Source organism: Lepidochelys kempii, chromosome 5, assembly GCF_965140285.1.
Source record: "Lepidochelys kempii isolate rLepKem1 chromosome 5, rLepKem1.hap1, whole genome shotgun sequence".
NCBI classification, from domain to species: Eukaryota; Metazoa; Chordata; order Testudines; family Cheloniidae; genus Lepidochelys; species Lepidochelys kempii.
This window is the reverse complement of record NC_136384.1, coordinates 21,173,007-21,191,246: the sequence shown is the minus strand read 5'-3', so window position 1 is coordinate 21,191,246 and position 18,240 is coordinate 21,173,007. Positions and strand designations below refer to the sequence as shown.

General features: G+C 41.0%; 1 protein-coding gene across 1 annotated transcript in view; it reads left to right on the top strand.

Moving 5' to 3' along the window:
* ATP8B1 (ATPase phospholipid transporting 8B1) overlaps positions 1 to 18,240 on the top strand; it is a 145,069-nt gene that overhangs the window by 46,290 nt on the left and 80,539 nt on the right. Inside the window, exon 2 of the mRNA XM_073343620.2 lies at positions 14,408 to 14,606. Within this exon, the coding sequence (XP_073199721.1) occupies positions 14,429 to 14,606 (178 nt within the window). The 5' untranslated portion in view covers positions 14,408 to 14,428. The remainder of the gene's footprint in view (positions 1 to 14,407; positions 14,607 to 18,240) is intronic.

The following is an 18,240-nucleotide window of genomic DNA, read 5'->3' as shown; positions in this document are numbered from 1 at the left end:
TTAGAAAAGGTCTCGTTTGTTTGTTTGTCTGTTTGTTGCAGGACTATGACACTTGGCAGGGGGCATATGTGCAACTGTAACAACTCTTCATTGTGCATCATTAGCAGGGTTTGAACCTTGAGTCTTCAGCACCACGTACTGGTACTGGAGCTCCATTAACTGGCAGCAGAAAGCTATTATCTGGGGAGAAATGCTGCGGGGATGAATGAACCCATAGGTTCATATGTTGGGTTCTGGGAGAGGTTGGAGGAGCCCAGCCTAAACTGGCTCTCACCCCCACTTCTCCATGAGTTGGAATGTGATGGCCTTGGATGGGGGAAAGGGCCACTGGACCACGGTGTGTTCGGAGGATCCCATTTCTTCTTCCCTCCCCTCTCTGGGAGTTGGGGAAGATCCAGTTTGTGGTGCCTCCAGAGAGGGACATGGGCTGTTGGGGCCACATGCCAAAGTCTGGGGTGCTGGAGGTATTCAAGTCTGACTCTCTTCCTTCCTGCTACAGCTGCTCTAGCAGTTCCTGAATATTCCCAAGTAGTGGAGGTGGTGGCATGAACCCTGCTGAGGAAGTTGTTGGTGGTGGTGTTTGGCAGTTTGCCAAGTTTGTCTTGCGAAATGCAAGTTAAGAGAAGGGAAATTGTGATTTTAACAGTTTGTCTTTCTCAGCAAAAAGCTAGTCTGAATTCCATGGGGCAAAGAAAAGCCACTTTTATAGCCTGATGGTTTGTCTTTACCCTTTTTCGTTTTAAAACAAACAAAAAAAACCCCTAAGAAATTATCTATGTTAAATGATATTTAGATTGCAAAGTCAAGCACTTGAAAATTTGGAAATGCCAGATTCATGATCGCCTATGTACTCTGAATTTTGGCTCCTTTTGTGACCATCACGGGCACTGAATGGGGGTAAAAAGATATGTGAACATGTAATTCTACCACAGAGCAGAATTAAGGTTGCCTGGGGGACTGTAAATTTGGCACTTTCTAAGGGAAATAAAATGTTTGTTTTCATGCAGTTTCTTACATAATTTTATTTAAGCTATAAAGAAATACCACTGTTCTCCCCCTCTCAGTCCGGGTTAGAGCAATCCATTTGCTTTGGGCTATCCCAAAACGATAGTGTGTGCTGCTCTGCATTGGAAAGTTAACAACTTATATATTTTCTGTATATACATTCTTTCCATTTTTCTGAACTGGGAACACACACTGAAACACTGCCTGAATTAGAGCTATATGAATTGCAGCTACAGATTTCAGCACAATTTATTCTGTTCTAGCTGTTTTGGTGGAATGGGTAAACAATTACTGGCACAAGTTCTCTGGATTGTATGCAATGTACTCCTTTATATAAATAGTCATAAAATCTGAATGGACTTGATTAGCAGTTAATATGTGGCTAAATAGTATGTTTTTAAAAGCATTTCTTCAAGGGCTTTTCATACGTCTGCCTTGCTGGAAACACCACCTCAAATACAACAACATTGAAAAGCTTAGTAAAGAAAGGTTTCAGAGTAACAGCCATGTTAGTCTGTATTCGCAAAAAGAAAAGGAGTACTTGTGGCACCTTAGAGACTAACCAATTTATTTGAGCATGAGCTTTCGTGAGCTACAGCTCACTTCATCGAAGCTCATGCTCAAATAAATTGGTTAGTCTCTAAGGTGCCACAAGTACTCCTTTTCTTTTTAGTAAAGAAAGACATCTGCTGCTGATGTGATGTTCTTAAACAGCGGAATCATGGCTCCCTCTGTTTTGTTTGGATCCTGTGAGGGGAGCTGATCTATATCATTGTCGTCATCACTTTTGCTGAGGCTCTGTCCTTTCCTTCCAGGCCTGGCACAATGGAACCAGTTCATTTTCAAATTTTGCCCTGTTTCACTTTGTGGATTCAAATAGCAGTTTCCACAGCTCCCTCTAGTGGCAGTACCTTCTTACATACAACACTCACCCCTCCACACACACTTTTAATTCAGGTTTCAGAGTAGCACCCGTGTTAGTCTGTATTCGCAAAAAGAAAAGGAGTACTTGTGGAACCTTGGAGACTAACAAATTTATTTGAGCATAAGGTTTCATGTAGCTCACGAAAGCTTATGCTCAAATAAATTTGTTAGTCTCTAAGGTGCCACAAGTGCTTTTAATTCAGAATTTTACTCCAAAAACAAGGTGCTCTGAGATTCGCTTTCAGAAAATTACCAAAACAACCCACAGCAGATGGTGTGCTTGTCAAAAATTCAGAGACTTACTTCTGTTTGCTTTCTTAGATTAAATGTATATTGTTTGGATAAAAAAAATTAAGGTAGGCAAATAATGTTTAACTAGAATCTCTGTTATGTCCTTAAACTCCAGCTCACCAAGTTCTAGTGAAAAATGCAAGTTTTTAAGAACAGTAAATGTTGTTGTTTTTTTTCCCACCAATGTTGGGAAAACAGCCCTTTGTTTATCAGCATCTTCTATAGAATTTGCATAAAAATACTGCTCAAGTCTCTGAATATATATTGCAAAAAAAAAATTTCATTAAACTGGAAACCATCCATATTGATCAAATGGCTGCCTATGGCTTTAAACTCTCTTTTTATATCCCTTCCTTGTTGCCAGTCTTCTCTAGTGTGTTCATGGTATATACTCAGGGAAGTTGTAGAAAAACATATAACAATCTTGCTGGAAGGCTGCAACATAACACTACATTTATTGTTAGATCCAGAATGATAACACACAGCAACCAAAAACAGACACACAAAACAGACTGCTCCTTGAGGCAGATTGGTACAACCCAACCTTGTACAGTCCAGACTGACTGATTGCATGCTTCCCAACAGAGCCTCCTAGCCTGCAAGCAGGACCAGGAACCCCCACTCCATCTACACACACTCTCTTAAAGGGAGAGCTTGCAATTCCAACACAGTGCTCTGTGCACCACATTTATGTTTAGAGTTGAGTGATCATATTTGCCTAATTACCTTAAGGCCCTATCTGTTCTTGCCCTGGAACCATGTTTAAGTGGAGTTCAGCCTTAAGGCTTGTCTACACTGGCACTTTACAGCACTGCAACTTTCTCGCTCAGAGGTGTGAAAAAACACCCCCCAAGTGCTGCAAGTTTCAGCATTGTAAAGTGCCAGTGTAGAAGTGCACCAGCGCTGGTAGCCGCACTCCCAGTGCTGGTAGCTATTCCCCTCATGGGGGTGGGTTTTTTTTTATAGTGCTGGGGTGCCGCACCTACACAACCATGTTAAAGCACTGCCACGGCAGTGCTTTAACGTTGCTAGTGAAATCATGCCCACAGATACCGCAAGATGGGGGTATAATACTGTTAGCTAGCCTTTGTGGGAAAGGCGGCTTCTTCATTTTAGAAGGGTTTACCTCTAGGTTCAGGAAAACCAGTACAGCCATAAACAGAGGGCCAGGCTACACAAGTTGTGCTGTAATTCTGGTGTTTGATAGGCTGAGTTCAAACTGTGCTTAAACCTATGGACACTGAACTTTACTTTAAGAAATATATTTTCTGGCTTGGTGACATAAGGGAATTTTTAAGAAGCATTAACTTTATTTTTAAAGAGTCCGTTTTTATGCTTATTCTAATTCTGATGTGTTATGTCCTACCTGAGGCACGATGCCTGACAAGGTACTCCATACATGGGCCAATAGCCAAGAATGTAATCCCTTCATGTGACACATCTTCCCAGGTGTCTCCCAAAAAAATCTTACAACTATACTTACTGACCTATAGTAGTTCTGTCATTTCTATTAGGTAGCTTAGTTTAATTTCTTTCCCCTTGGAGACCATGCTCACTTAAAAACACATGATTTATCTGAAAAATATACCTACCCACTTTTTTTTGTATTGTGGTAGCTCCTAGAGACATCAATCAGTGCCTTGTTATGTTTGTACATTACTTAGCACAAAAAGATGGTTCCTGCCCATTTACAATCTGAGACTAGAGATAACAGGTACATGTAAGAAGACAGATAGAGTCAGTACTAAGTACCAATGAAACAATTAATACTCAAGATTTCTTAACTTTAAATGACAGGAGCACAAATAGTTTTCAATCTTTTTCAGTTTACTTTATGTATAGTAAGTTCATTGTTGCTTCCTGTGTTGTCAGTTTGTCTGATTCCACTTTTTGGACTCTGGATCTTCCGCACCATGACATAGGAGGCATGTGGTGTATCTGCAATTATATGGGGTTCTAAAACTATAGAATGTGGCAGAGGGATTTGGAAGCGGGTGTAGCACAGAGATGGCTATTTTTAGTTTCCCTTAGACTGGCTAGAATACAATTTGACAGATAAAGGGATGTGGTCTCTGAGAAAAGGTACCTGGGCTTACCTCTTTCTATTAGACAGGACACTTACATCTCATTGTTTTGTGAAAAATTAGGCCATGCTTCTAATTTCATCCCCTGTAATTCAGTTTATTACAACATATGGCAGTAATGAATATGTGGTGGTTCTGTTTGTAGAAAGGGATGATTATTCAATATAAAATCATTCTCTTGAGGTTCACAATAGCTAAACTGGTCATGTGCCAGGCATAAAAGAATTACCATCTGTTCAAATGGGTCCTTGATGACTTGACGGGCTGCAGCATGGTAAAATTTTTAGCTTTGTGTGATTGTCTGAGAGTATAGTGTAGCAGGGCTGTTTTTGTATTTAAACGAATGCCCGTTAAGTATTAACAGACTTTTGAAGTAAGAGTGGAAATCTTCTTCAGTGCTGACAGCCCTGTTTGGGCAGTTTTTTTGAAGGCTTTCCCTTCTTGCATATACATGACTATGGCTTGACTTTTGCGGCACTTATAATTTGGCTCGGATTCGTGAGGGTGATGAATGGAAGACAGAGTTCCAGTTTGAGCATGGCCATTTTGAGTATGGTCTTTCAAACACCCCAAACACTTTTCAGCATTTCGTTAATAATATTTTTAGGGACATTTTAGATCGAATACCTCAACAACGTTCTTATTTTCAGAAAACCAGCTCTTCCATGACGAACACTTTCGCCTAGTACTGGAACTTCCCTGTGAGCATTGGCTATATTGCAAATCTAGAAAAATTTGAATGGAATCCATGGAATTTCTAGGTTATAGAGACTTGCCCCGATGGCATCAGTGTGGATCCTAGAAAAAAGTATCTGTGATCACAAATTGGGTAACCCTAAGAAATGTGCATCAAGTACAAAGTTTCCTTGGATTTCCAAATTTTTTTACCAAGATTTTCTTAAGGATTTTGCTGGACTGGTGTCCCAAAGACTAGACTGCTCTTGAAGAATGCTCCATTTGCCTGGACATGGGAAGTTTGGTCAATCTTTGATCACTTAAAGGAGGCATTTACGTCAGCGTCTAGATTTGGTGAAATCTTTATAGTTGAGGTGGAAGTATCCAATATGCCAGTTGGAGCTGTATTATCACAATGACGTGGACCCTGGAACTTATTCCATCCATGTGCATTCTACTCCTTTAAGCTCAAAGAAAGAGTTACAAGATCTGTGATAAAGTACTAATCTCTATTAAAGCTGCCTTTGAAGAATGGCACCACCATCTTTTGGGTGCCCAACTTCCACTCCAGATATCTACAGATCATAAAAATTTGGGATATCTGCATGCTGAAAAGACCCTGAACCAGTGTCAAATCTGATGGTCTTTATTCTTCTGCAGATTTAACTCTGTTTTCATGTACTGTTGGGGCACCCAGAATGGCAAGCCAGATGCATTCTCTTTTAAGAGGGAATAGCTAGGAGAAAAAGCTCGAGCTCAAAAATATTCTACAATCCTCAAATCTTGTAATTTTGCCAATGCCCTAGTACATGGGATTTGTTGCCCCACCTCCAGTCCTCCTCATTCTATGACCAATTTGTGGTGGAAGGCATGTTGACTCAGAATGTTGCCAGTGACCAACCTCCTAAGCTGTCTTCCTGATTAAATATGGGTTCCTTTATTTTAAAGGCTGCATCTGTTTTCCACAGGGACACCCAAGCTTGGAGTACATAAACTTTATGGTGATTCTCTTCTGGTGGTCACTCTAAACCATGGATACTAGTTTCTCTAAATATCTGGGGGTCAAAGATGCAGACATTCATCTTCTATATTAACTCCTCCAATGTTTTCTCTTGAACAGAGGCCCGCTGCGTGAAACATATTTGGGAATCATACCTTTATGAACCCCATCCCAATCCTGGTCATTCATCTCCATGAATTTTTATCATTGATCTATCCAAACTGGATCAATCCAAATTGGGACTAAAATGGTCCACTTTTATCTTGAATCCCAGGATCTCCATTTTTTTTTTTTTTAAACTCATGTTTAAACTCCCTGGGCTAGCATCATCATCAACTGGTGCACACAATTCATTTCCCATTTGTGGCTAGGACTTCTTAAATTGCTGAATGTTAAGCTACATCCTGCCTCTACCTACCATCCTCATACTGATGGGCAGACATAAGAAGATAACATAACACCCATACTGGTTCAGACCAATAGTCCAATCTAGTCCAGTATCTTGTCTGACCGTGGCAAGTGCCAGATGCTTCAGAGGCAATGAACAGAACAGGGTAATGTCGAGGAATCCATCCCCTGCTGTTCAGTCCCAACTTCTGGCAGTTGGAGGTTTAGGGACACTTGAAGCATTGGGTTGCATCCCTGACCATCTTGGCCAATAGCCATTGATGGACCTATCCTCCATGAACTTACCTCATTCTTTTGAACCCAGTTACATTTCTGGCCTTCATGACCTCCCATGGCCATGAGCGCCATGGGTTTCCTGAGCATTGTGAAGAAGTACTTCCTTTTGTTTGTTTTAAACCTATTGACTATTTAGTTTCATTGTGCTTCTTGTGCTATGTGATCATATGTGTAATGTGTATTATGTGACCAAATGGATTAATCAAACCCTTGAATAATACTTTCATTGTTTCATCAGTTATCACCAGGCTGACTGGGTCTATGGATTGCATCTGCAGTTCTATCCATCCTTACAAAAGGTGTCTCATGCCCCACAGCCATCCACCTAATCCAGCATTTTCTACCACATCCAAGAGGAACTGAGAAAACATCTCAATACTGCCAAAAATAGCGACAAGTATTATGTGGACCGACACCATTGGGAAGTCCCTTGTCTCATTGACTGGGTATGGTTATCATAGAATCTGACCTCCACTTCACCCTCACGTAAAGTAGATCATCATTACTTGGGTTCATGTAAAATTATCCAGCAAATCAACCCCATCTTGGTCAAACAGCTTCCTGTTCACCTCCATTGGATCTCGTCTTCCATGTTTTGCTGTTTAAAGCCAGGTACTCACAATCCCTTTCCTGGATGAGTCAAGCCTCAGCCAGTCATCATCCACGGGCATGAAGAATTTCTTTACAATGGATCCTGGATTCTCAGCTAGTCAAGAGCAAACTGTGAGGTACCTTGTGACTTGGGAAATTTATAGGCCAGCTGACCAGTCGTGGGACTCCCACCAGTCACATCCACACATCTGATAAGATTAGGGAATTTCACCAAGCCTACCCTGCCAAGTCCAGACCTGAGAAACCTGGAAGGCATCCTTGAAGGGAGGGTAAATATAAGGAGCTCATGCAGCCTGTGCAGGGCTTGTAATTGATTTAGTATAGCATATCCCCCACTGGTCATTGTGCACCAGAGGCTGCTTACGCTGGCTGTACAAGAACTCAGTGAGTGCCCTTCATCGTCTGCTCAACACAACAGTTGTCTGGCTCCTCACCCACTAGGTTCTGCGTTGTGTTCTCAGAATACACACCTGATGTTGCTTCAGCTGAACCTGAATCTGTTGTGAGTGTTACCTTGTTCCATGGCAATAGGTAACTATATTGGTGAACTTATTACATTTAGTAAAGAAAATAAATGTTTTGTGTTCTCAATGGTAGTTTAGTAACATTAAGGCTGCTCCCACTTTTTGTTCTTTTATTTTAAGACAAAAGTAGCTCATTGATTTGGTTCAAAGAAGCCCATTTAGGTTTTGAATTATAGGCCAGCTATGGTATATTGGCACAGAGAGATTCTATTAGCTTATTAGTCAGAGTTAAGCTAGCTTTTGAAAATTGATATAAAGCAAACATCTAATGTTTCAGCATTCAAGTGCAGTATGATGGGAGTAGGGTTACATTTTACAAATGTAGGCCCTGGAATAGAGAAAAAATAAAGTAAAGGTGATATGTCATCCATTTGGCCTTCAGATTGCCATGTTTTCTGACTGTCCACAAAGGGATGTGTGGCCAAAGCCCTTGATCTTTTTTGCTAAAATTCCTGGAGGAAAAGAAGCATAAAATGAATTATATACAATAGTGATCCTCAAATCTTCTGTTTAGCAAATTGGGGAAAGTTCCGTGATGACACTTTAAAATGGCTCACTCCACAACACAGGAAAACCTTCTATTCAGTTTTTGGTAGGGAGATCTATAGTTTTAAATAATCACAAATCTGAGGCAGTAATTAGTTCTCTCTCTAACTGAAGTTGTACTGAAAGAAATGATAGGTTTCAGAGTGGTAGCCATGTTAGTCTGTATCGGCCAACAGAACGAGGAGTACTGTGGCACCTTAGAGACTAACACGCCACACGATCCATTGTCTACAGCCAAGCTCTAAGATACAATCACAGTTTCTCCAACCCCTCCGACAGAGACAAACACCTACAAAATCTCTATCAAGCATTCTTACAACTACAATACCCACCTGCTGAAGTGAAGAAACAGATTGACAGAGCCAGAAGAGTACCGAGAAGTTACCTACTACAGGACAGGGCCAACAAAGAAAGTAACAGAACGCCACTAGCTGTCACCTTCAGCCCTCTCCAGTACAACATCAAGGATCTACAGCCTATCCTGAAGGACGATCCCTCACTCTCACAGATCTTGGGAGACAGGCCAGTCCTTGCTTACAGACAGCACCCCAACCTGAAGCAAAAACACTAACCCAGGAACCTATCCTTGCAACAAAACCCGTTGCCAACTCTGTCCACATATCTATTCAGGGGACACCATCATAGGGCCTAATCACATCAGCCACACTATCAGAGGCTCATTCACCTGCACATATGCCATCATGTGCCAGCAATGCCCCCCTGCCATGTACGTTGGCCAAACTGGACAGTTTCTACACAAAAGAATAAATGGAAACAAATCAGACGTCAAGAATTATAACATTCGAAAACCAGTTGGAGAACACTTGAATCTCCCTGGTCTCTCGATTACAGACCTAAAAGTCGCAATATTACAACAACAAAACTTCAAAACCAGACTCCGAGAGACTGCTGAATTGGAATTAATTTGCAAACTGGACACCATTAAATTAGGCTTGAATAAAGACTGGGAGTAAATGGGTCATTACACAAAGTAAAACTATTTCCCCATGCTTACTCCCCCAACCCTGCTATTATTCTCACCTTCTTGTCAACTGTTAGAAATGGGCCATCCTGATTATCACTACAAAAGGTTTTTTTTCCTCCTGCTGATAATAGCTCACCCTAATTGATGACTCTCGTTATAGTGTGTGTGTGTGTGTAGCAACACTTTTTTTCATATTCTCTGTCAGTGTGTCTATCTTATCTCTCTTCCTACTGTATTTTCCACTGCATGCATCCGATGAAGTGGGTTTTAGCCCACGAAAGCTTATGCTCAAATAAATGTGTTAGTCTCTAATGTGCCACAAGTACGCCTCGTTCTTTTTGTTGAAAGAAATGACTATCAGTTGCCCATTCTCCCTGACCTGGAGGGTAGAAGTAGTAATCTGACGTTACCTGTCTGTTTTCTCTGGCATCCTCCATCTACCAAGAGACCGCATATGTTTAAAGAGAGTTCTAAATTTGGTTTAAACACTGTTTATATTTACATGTCTTCCTTAGCAAATGTATACACGTAAGTTACACATACATGGCCCTGATCCTGAAACCATAAGTATGCGGGTGGGATGTTACATTTAGAGTCCTATTGAAGATAGTGAGGATTGGTGAAGGCGCAACAGTCTGCTTGTATGATACCAGTTGCAGGATTAGGGCCCATATTTAAAGCAATGTTCTGTAATTAGGCTAGCATTGATAAGTCCAAAGTGTGCAAAATACTGAATAAAGAGTTGCTATTATAGATGGAAATAGATTCACAGACGATGAGCCCTGGAAAATCCATGCCCCGAGCAATGCAGTTATACCAACCAAACTCCCGGGGTAGACGGTGCTATGTTGACAGGAGGGCTTTGGCCATCGACATAGCTGTGGCCTTTCAGGGAGGTGGATTAACTATGCTGACAGGAGAAGCTCACTGCAGCACTGTAAGCAAGGCAAGCCCTAAGGCCAGAAGGGATCATCGTGATCATCTACTCTGACTTCCTGTAAACACAGGCTGTAGGATGGGGGCGGGCAAACTTTTTGGCCTGAAGGCCTCATCGGGTTTCTGAAATTGTATGAAGGGCCGGTTAGCGGAGGCTATGCCTCCCCAACCAGCCAGGCATGGGCCAGCTACCACCCTCTGTTCCCAGACAGCCCCCCGGGGACTCCTGCCCCATCCACCCACCCCCGCCGCTCCTGTCCCCTGACAGCCCCTGGAACCCCCACCCCTAACTAACCCCTGCCCCATCCAACCACCCCTTCTCCCTGACCGCTCCTGGACCCCTCGCCCCCAACTGCCCCCCCCACCCCATTCAACCCCCCCCTTCCTGACTGCCCCCCGGGACCCCTGCCCCCATTCAACCACCCTGTTCCCAGCCCTCTGACTGCCCTGACCCCTATCCATGCCCCTGACCACACCCCTGAACTCCCCTGCCCTCTATCCAACCCCCACCCCTGCTCCCCGCCCCCTTACCACTGCCTGGAACACCGGTGGCTGGCGGCGTGGCTGCACCAGGACAGGCAGCCGCGCAGCACAGAGCACCGGGTCAGGCTGGGCTCTGCAGCCCCGCCGCCAAGAGCATTGTGTTGCGTGGCTGCAGGGGAGCGGCCGGGGGCAAGCCTCCTGGGCCAGGAGCTCAGGGGCCGGCCAGAACGGTCCTGCGGGCCGGATGTGGTCCGTGGGCCATAGTTTGCCCACCTCTGCTGTAGGACTTCCTTGAATTAATTCCTGTTTGAACTAGAACATATCTGTTAGAAAATCTTGATTTAAAATTGACCTGTGAAGGAGGATTTTCCACAAACCTTGACAAATTGTTCTAATGGTTAATTACGCTCACTTTAAAAAAAAAAAAAAAAAAAAAAAAAGTACTTTATTTCTGGTCTGAATTTGTCTAGCTTCATCTTTTCCAGGATTACATCTTGTTATACCTTTGCTATATTGAAGAGCCTTATATTATTGAATATTTATTCCTCATGTAGGAAAATTCATATAAACTATAATCAAGTCACATCTTAATCTTTTTTTTGTTAAAATGAATATGTTGACCTTAATCTTTCATCATGAGGCATGTTTAACTATCTTTCAAGCATTCTAGAGACTTTTCTCTCTACCTTATGCATTATCAACATTTCTTGAATTCAGACATCAGAACTGGCCATAGTATTCCAATGCCAGTCACCAATGCCAAACACAGAGGTGATGTAACTTCCTTACTCCAACTTATTTCCTTCTTTATATATCTAAAGATTGCATTTGCCCTTTTGGCCACAGTGTTGCTCTTGGAGCTCATGTACAGCTAATTCTCCATCATGATACCCAAGTTCTTGGAGACTCACTGCTTCAGGATAATTCCCCCTCCTGTAAGTGTGGCCTTCATTCTTTGTTCCTACATGTGTGACTTAACATTTCGGCTGTATTGAAATACATATTGGTTGCACCCAGCTCACCAAGTGATACAGATTGTTGTGTATCTGTGATGTGTCCTCTTTATTATTTACTACTTACCTAATCTGTGTCATTGATTTTGGGGGGTTTTCTGGGTCATTGATAAAAATAATGTAGCATAGGGCCAAAACCCAATCCCTGTAGGACCCACTAGAAACATACCTGCTCAAAGATGGTTGCTGCTTACAATTACATTATGGGACCAATCAGTTCGCTGGCTTTTAACCCATTTAATATGTGCCATGTTAATTTTGTATCATTCTAGTTTTTTAATCAAAATGTCATATGGTATCAAATCAAATGTCTTACAAACCACTAAGTATACTACATGAACACAGTTATATTTAGCAGCCAATTAACCCCCTTTTAATCTTTAAGTCCTATATCAGTTGTTCCATTATTTTGCTAAGATGTGACTTGCTTGCTGACAGGCCTATAAGTATTCTGTTCCTCCCATTTACCTTTTAAAAATATTGGTATAACAGTAGCTTTCTTCTGGAACTTCCCCAGAGTTCCAAGACTTTTTGAAAATCAACATGAACAGTCGAGAGCTCCTTGGCCAGCTTGTGTGTGTGTGTGTTAACTCTTGGGTACAGATTATGCTGATCTTGATTTTTAAAATTTCTAACTTTAGGAGGTGCTGTTTAACATCCTCTTGAGTTGTTTTTGGAATAGAAAGTGTTTCATCATGACATAAGACTGCATCATCTGGCTTTTTCCTAAATACAAAAGAAAAATATGTATTGAACACCTTTTCCTCTTTCTGCATTTTTATTGACTGTTACCATTTCCATTCCATAGGCCAATATCATTATTAAGATTCTTTTTATTCCTAATATACTTAACTCTGCTGGCTGTAGATTTTGCCAAGCATCCTTTTGCTTCCCTTATCAATTTTCTGCAATTCCTAGTTTCTGATTTATATTCATTTCTGTCAACTTCCCCTTTCTTCTGTTTATGTGGTGGGGTTTTTTGCTGTTTGTTTTTAAATTGCTGCTTTTATTTCCTCTCTAAGCCACATTGTTTTTTTAACCAGTGTGACCTTCCTTCTCAGGTGAGGCTTTCTGGGCATCCAGTAAAATATTGTACAGTTCCCAATTATCATTCATGTTTTTCTGTTCATATTCTTTCTCCCAAATGTCATGGCTCATAATTGTGAAATGCTTCATGGGTAGGTTTCCAAACTTGTCTACAGTGTGATTTGTAATCTGTTAGCTGGGCAAATCTGGATAGGCAAACAGACTATTAAACATGTTTGTTTAAAATGGTTCCATTAGTCCTGTTTAGTTGCCAATGGGCACACAGAGTCTTTAACTTCTTAACCATGACTTGGAAGAATAGTATTAAATTTATATTCCATGTTTTGAAGATGAAGTTTAACTCCAGATTGTATAATTCAATGAAGGCACTTCTGTACCATTTAAGTATATTTTTAAAACTTGTACTTTTTAAAAATGACCTAATGTTTTGAAACATGCATCTTGGGGAGCTTACTCCAAAAATAGAAAATGATCCTTCACAAGATGCCGAAAATACTCCAAAATTAACAATTTTCAGCTCTTTAAAAATACTTTGGTAGAAGAGACTGATGATTCCTCTTAGAAGTCTTGCTCATATCCAGGATTGTGAAAAGTCAGAGAAGGCCAGATCTTTGAACATTTTAAAAGGAATTGTTTCTCAAAAGCCATAATCTGCAAAAACTTTTCTTCTGAAAATAGAGACCACAAATCTGTGTTTATATTTTGACTCTTGGGAGTTGGAATTTAAAATTTTAAAGGGTCTTTCAGGAAGAGGTGAAGGCTAGCTATGCTTTTATCTTATGAGAGTATGTAGGTACAATAACGTGTTCAATGCTGAGGATTTTTTTAAACAGACTTGTGTATAGTATAAGCCTTCAATGTAAATAATTTATATTTGTAATCAACTCTAAGTACATTACTTTTATTACTTCATCAGAATACTACATTTTACAGTGCAATAATATGAATGTCTTTACTATGTTTTTTTTTATTGCAATAGTCATGATGTCCAAATATCCTGTAGAAGTAGTTAAACACTTCACATTTGGTTTTTTACATGAAAAATAAAGGTTCATTTAATCTTATTGAAAGAAATTACTTGTGTGTGAGCTTCTCCCACTGCCCTCCTAATGGATGCAACTGGAACTGATTCAGTCCCTATACCAGTCACTGCTAATGAAGATTCTCTTCTAGCTCAAGTGGTAAGAGCCTGTGCTTCTGAACCAGAAGGATCTGAATTCTATCTGTAGTATCTCTCCTTTTTGAGAGGACATGGGCTCCAGTATAGTAACAGCTGTAAAGACCTATGTGGTCCTGAAGTTAGTAATACTATTGTAATACTTGCTAGAATTTATGGGTATATCAAGGAATTAGTATGTCAGTTACAATAATCATTACATTAGTCTGCTTAAAATTTCAGAAAGATAATCTAGAGGTGCTAAAGGTCTTGGATTAGAAATCCTGTTCCATGGCTCCAAACTATCTTTGAAATTGGAGGCTGAACTCAGTTGAAAGAGTTCTTAGCAGAGCTGCTTTCAATCCTGATTTTAAGAAGAGACAGATTAGAAGGCTTTCGATGCTTTTGTTATATTAACTGTCAATTGGTTGCCTTTATCAAGTGTTTGCAGACTGCTGGCAGAATGTATTCAGACAGGGATTCAGAGACAACCTTTGATGAGGACTCTCAGCCGAATGATGAGGTAATGCCCTACAGTGATGATGAAACAGAAGATGAATTGGAGAGTCCATCTGCAGTTGAATTAGAGCAAAACCGAATCAACAGAGAGGCTGAGGAGAGCAGAGAACCAGTTAAGAAAGGTAATAGTATGAGAAATTGTATCGAACTAACTATTGAATATAAAGGTTCACAGGATTGTTCAGTGTACCAGATATGCATAGATTGCTAAATTTGTTCAGTTTATTTTCAAATTTAAGAATATACTCAATACTTTCTCCCTGGGTAGATCTACATAGATTAATAGAAAATGCAGTTAACCAGTGGAAACTAGAAAGTTAATCCACATTCATCTACAAAATCAGATCCCACTACAGCTATTTGGGCCCAGTAAAGTGGCTTCACACTGTGATCTGAGGTCATCAAATATGAGCTTGATCAGATCCAGTCTATTTATTCAGAAAAGTTCACAAACTGATGGACTGTTACTCCTGAACCTTTCACATGATTTCAGATTTATTGCTAGCCTTCCACTAGTTTTTTTTTTAGCAATTTTATTTAATTTTGTTTCTGGGTTAGCGGCAGATAGGTCAATTCCACAAACTGTTGTGGGTGATGCTGACATCAGGTGCTCTAAGGAGAGGGATTGTTCTTTGGATAGTACCTGACACATTTTGGGTGCCCTCACGGTTTGAAATAATAAATGTAATACACAGGTACCTGGAAGATTGACACAAAAATTGTCAAGATGAATGGCTAGAGTCTGTTTGTCTTTTACTGTTGGCTTTGACATCTGCCTCTAGAGAATAAACAGAAGCATTTAATACACGGATTAATTTTTTCACTAAGTAGGTTGCTTCTGAAACATTTCTACTCATTAAAGATTTAATTTACATGTAATGGAAGCAAAGAAAGCATGTAGATCTGGTGTTAATATCTACTAGTGCAAATGAGAGATGCACATGCTTTAAGTTTCAAGAGCTAAACAGTTTTCTAAATGACTTTTAACAAGTTGTCACTGCCAGCTGGAGACTTAAACTAAAAATAGCAGTTCAAAAATATTTTTCATCTTGAAGTAGTCTTCTTGATGGATTTTATGCTTCTCTTCATGGCCTCTAGAGACTAAATCATGAATCAGCACTGTTGTCCCACTTTTGCTACTAGAATGTGTTCTAGCAGCAGTTTCTGATTCTGACATCTGAGTGTCAGGATATGGAAGGTATTTCTAGCAGCACTGGAAATTAGACATTGCTGGCTATCTTTAGTTTGTCATTCAGCAACGACATGGTCAGCAATGTTGGCATCTAATTCAAGCATTTAATAATTTAAACTTCAAAGCTAACGTAATTTCATGATCATAGAATCATAGAATATCAAGGCTGGAAGGGACCTCAGGAGGTCATCTAGTCCAACCCCCTACTCAAAGCAGGACCAATCCCCAACTAAATCATCCCAGCCAGGGCTTTGTCAAGCCTGATCTTAAAAACTTCTAAGGAAGGAGATTCCACCACCTCCCTAGGGTAACCCATTCCAGTGCTTCAGCATGCTCCTAGTGAAAAAGTTTTTCCTAATGTCCAACCTAAACCTCCCCCGCTGCAACTTGAGACCATTACTCCTTGTTCTGTCATCTGGTACCACTGAGAACAGTCTAGATCCATCCCCTTTGAAACCCCCTTTCAGGTTGTTGAAAGCAGCTATCAAATCCCTCCTCATTCTTCTCTTCTAAATAATCCCAGTTCCCTCAGCCTCTCCTCATAAATCATGTGCTCCAGTCCCCTAATCATTTTTGTTGCCCTCCGCTGGACTCTCCAATTTTTCTACATCCTTCTTGTAGTGTGGGGCCCCAAACTGGACACAGTACTCCAGATGAGGCCTCACCAATGCCAAATAGAGGGGAATAATCATGTCCCTCAATCTGCTGGCAATGCTCCTACTAATACAGCCCAAAATGCCGTCAGCCTTCTTGGTAACAAGGGCACACTGTTGACTCATATCCAGCTTCTCGTCCACTGTAACCCCTACGTCCTTTTCTGCAGAACTGCTGCCTAGCCACTCAGTCCCTAGTCTGTAACTGTGAGTGGGATTCTTCTGTCCTAAGTGCAGGACTCTGCACTTGTCCTTGTTGAACCTCATCAGATTTCTTTTGGCCCAATCCTCCAATTTGTCTAGGTCCCTCTGTATCCTATCCCTACCCTCCAGCATATCTACCACTCCTCCAAGTTTAGTGTCATCTGCAAACTTGCTGAGGGTGCAATCCACGCCATCCTCCAGATTGTTAATGAAGATATTGAACAAAACCGGCCCCAGGACCGACCCTTGGGGCACTCCGCTTGATACCATCTGCCTACTACACATGGAGTCAATGAACACTACCCACTGAGCCCAATGATCTAGCCAGCTTTCTATCCACCTTATAGTTCATTCATCCAGCCCATACTTCTTCAACTTGCTGGCAAGAATACTGTGGGAGACTGTATCAAAAGCTTTGCTAAAGTTAAGGAATAACATGTCCACTGCTTTCCCCTCATCTACAGAGCCAGTTATCTCATCATAGAAGGCAATTAGGTTAGTCAGGCATTACTTGCCCTTGGTGAATCCATGCTGACTGTTCCTGATCACTTTCCTCTCCTCCCCTCTAAGTGCTTCAGAATTGATTCCTTGAGGACCTGCTCCATGATCAATGGGGGAAGTTCATACTTCTTCCTTTTGGCTGCAGATGTTTCAGTCTGGTTGCAGATTCAACAAGGCGAAAGTGCATTTGTTTACATGAGAGCGATATTTACGGCCATGTTGGCTAGACTTTCTATGCTCATCTTCGTTTCCTTTGCTCTGGTTAATAAAGTCAACTCTCTCTGCTTAATTTGCAGAATCTGTGGAATGTACCAAACTAGGTTAGTCTAGAGGTTATCTGTTGTCAGGTAGTGCTACAGAAATCTCATCCTTGTTGCTTTTTCTCAATAGAGAGGATTTTCATTTAGTTTTCTTAGAAGTTGAATCCTTAATTAACAGCTTTTCTTTTCCTCAATGAAGAGTGTAAAATAAGAACCCTTCCAAGTAGTCTGAATAATAAGTCTTTCCCCTCAACCAGGTTTCACTCACTTATTACTTAATTCAGAATTCTCCTCATTGTCCAGTCACCCATAGTCCTCCTTCATTAGCATCAGTCAAGGTTACCACTAGAGTCAACACTTGTCAGTGGACCTTCTTATGACAAGTGTGTTCATAAACACATATTGCTGTTCAGGACAGCACTTTAATCATGTGAGGGGACAAGCCTGTCGTAATCAGGTCTGCTTGCACTTTTTTTTTTTTTTTTTGCAACTGGTTTGGCTGATCAGTAATACAATCTATTTTAGAACCTCAGTTTTCTTACAGTAGGGTTTATTGTGATCATGTAGTCCGACCTCCTGTGTAATACAGGCCACGAAACTGCCCCAAAGTAATTCCTAGAGCAGATCTCTTAGAAAAAACATCCAATCTTTTGCTGAATGGCCAAAACATAAGGTGCCCATTTATTGCTGGTGCATAATTCTGTCTCAATGATAGTAGTTTGAGAAAAAAGGATTAAGAGAACGGACTGGAAGCTAGTATATCTATCCTGCAATTATTGCCAATCTTTTCTCTATTTGAAACAGGTCAGTCAGGTTGCACTTGGCTGACTATTGACTAGGAAGCTGCTTTAAAAAAGCATATATTTCCCCACCCTGTGGGGCAGACCTGCAGGAGTTCCCTGATAGTGTGGGACAGGGTTCAGTGAGGTTACTGTACCATGCGTCT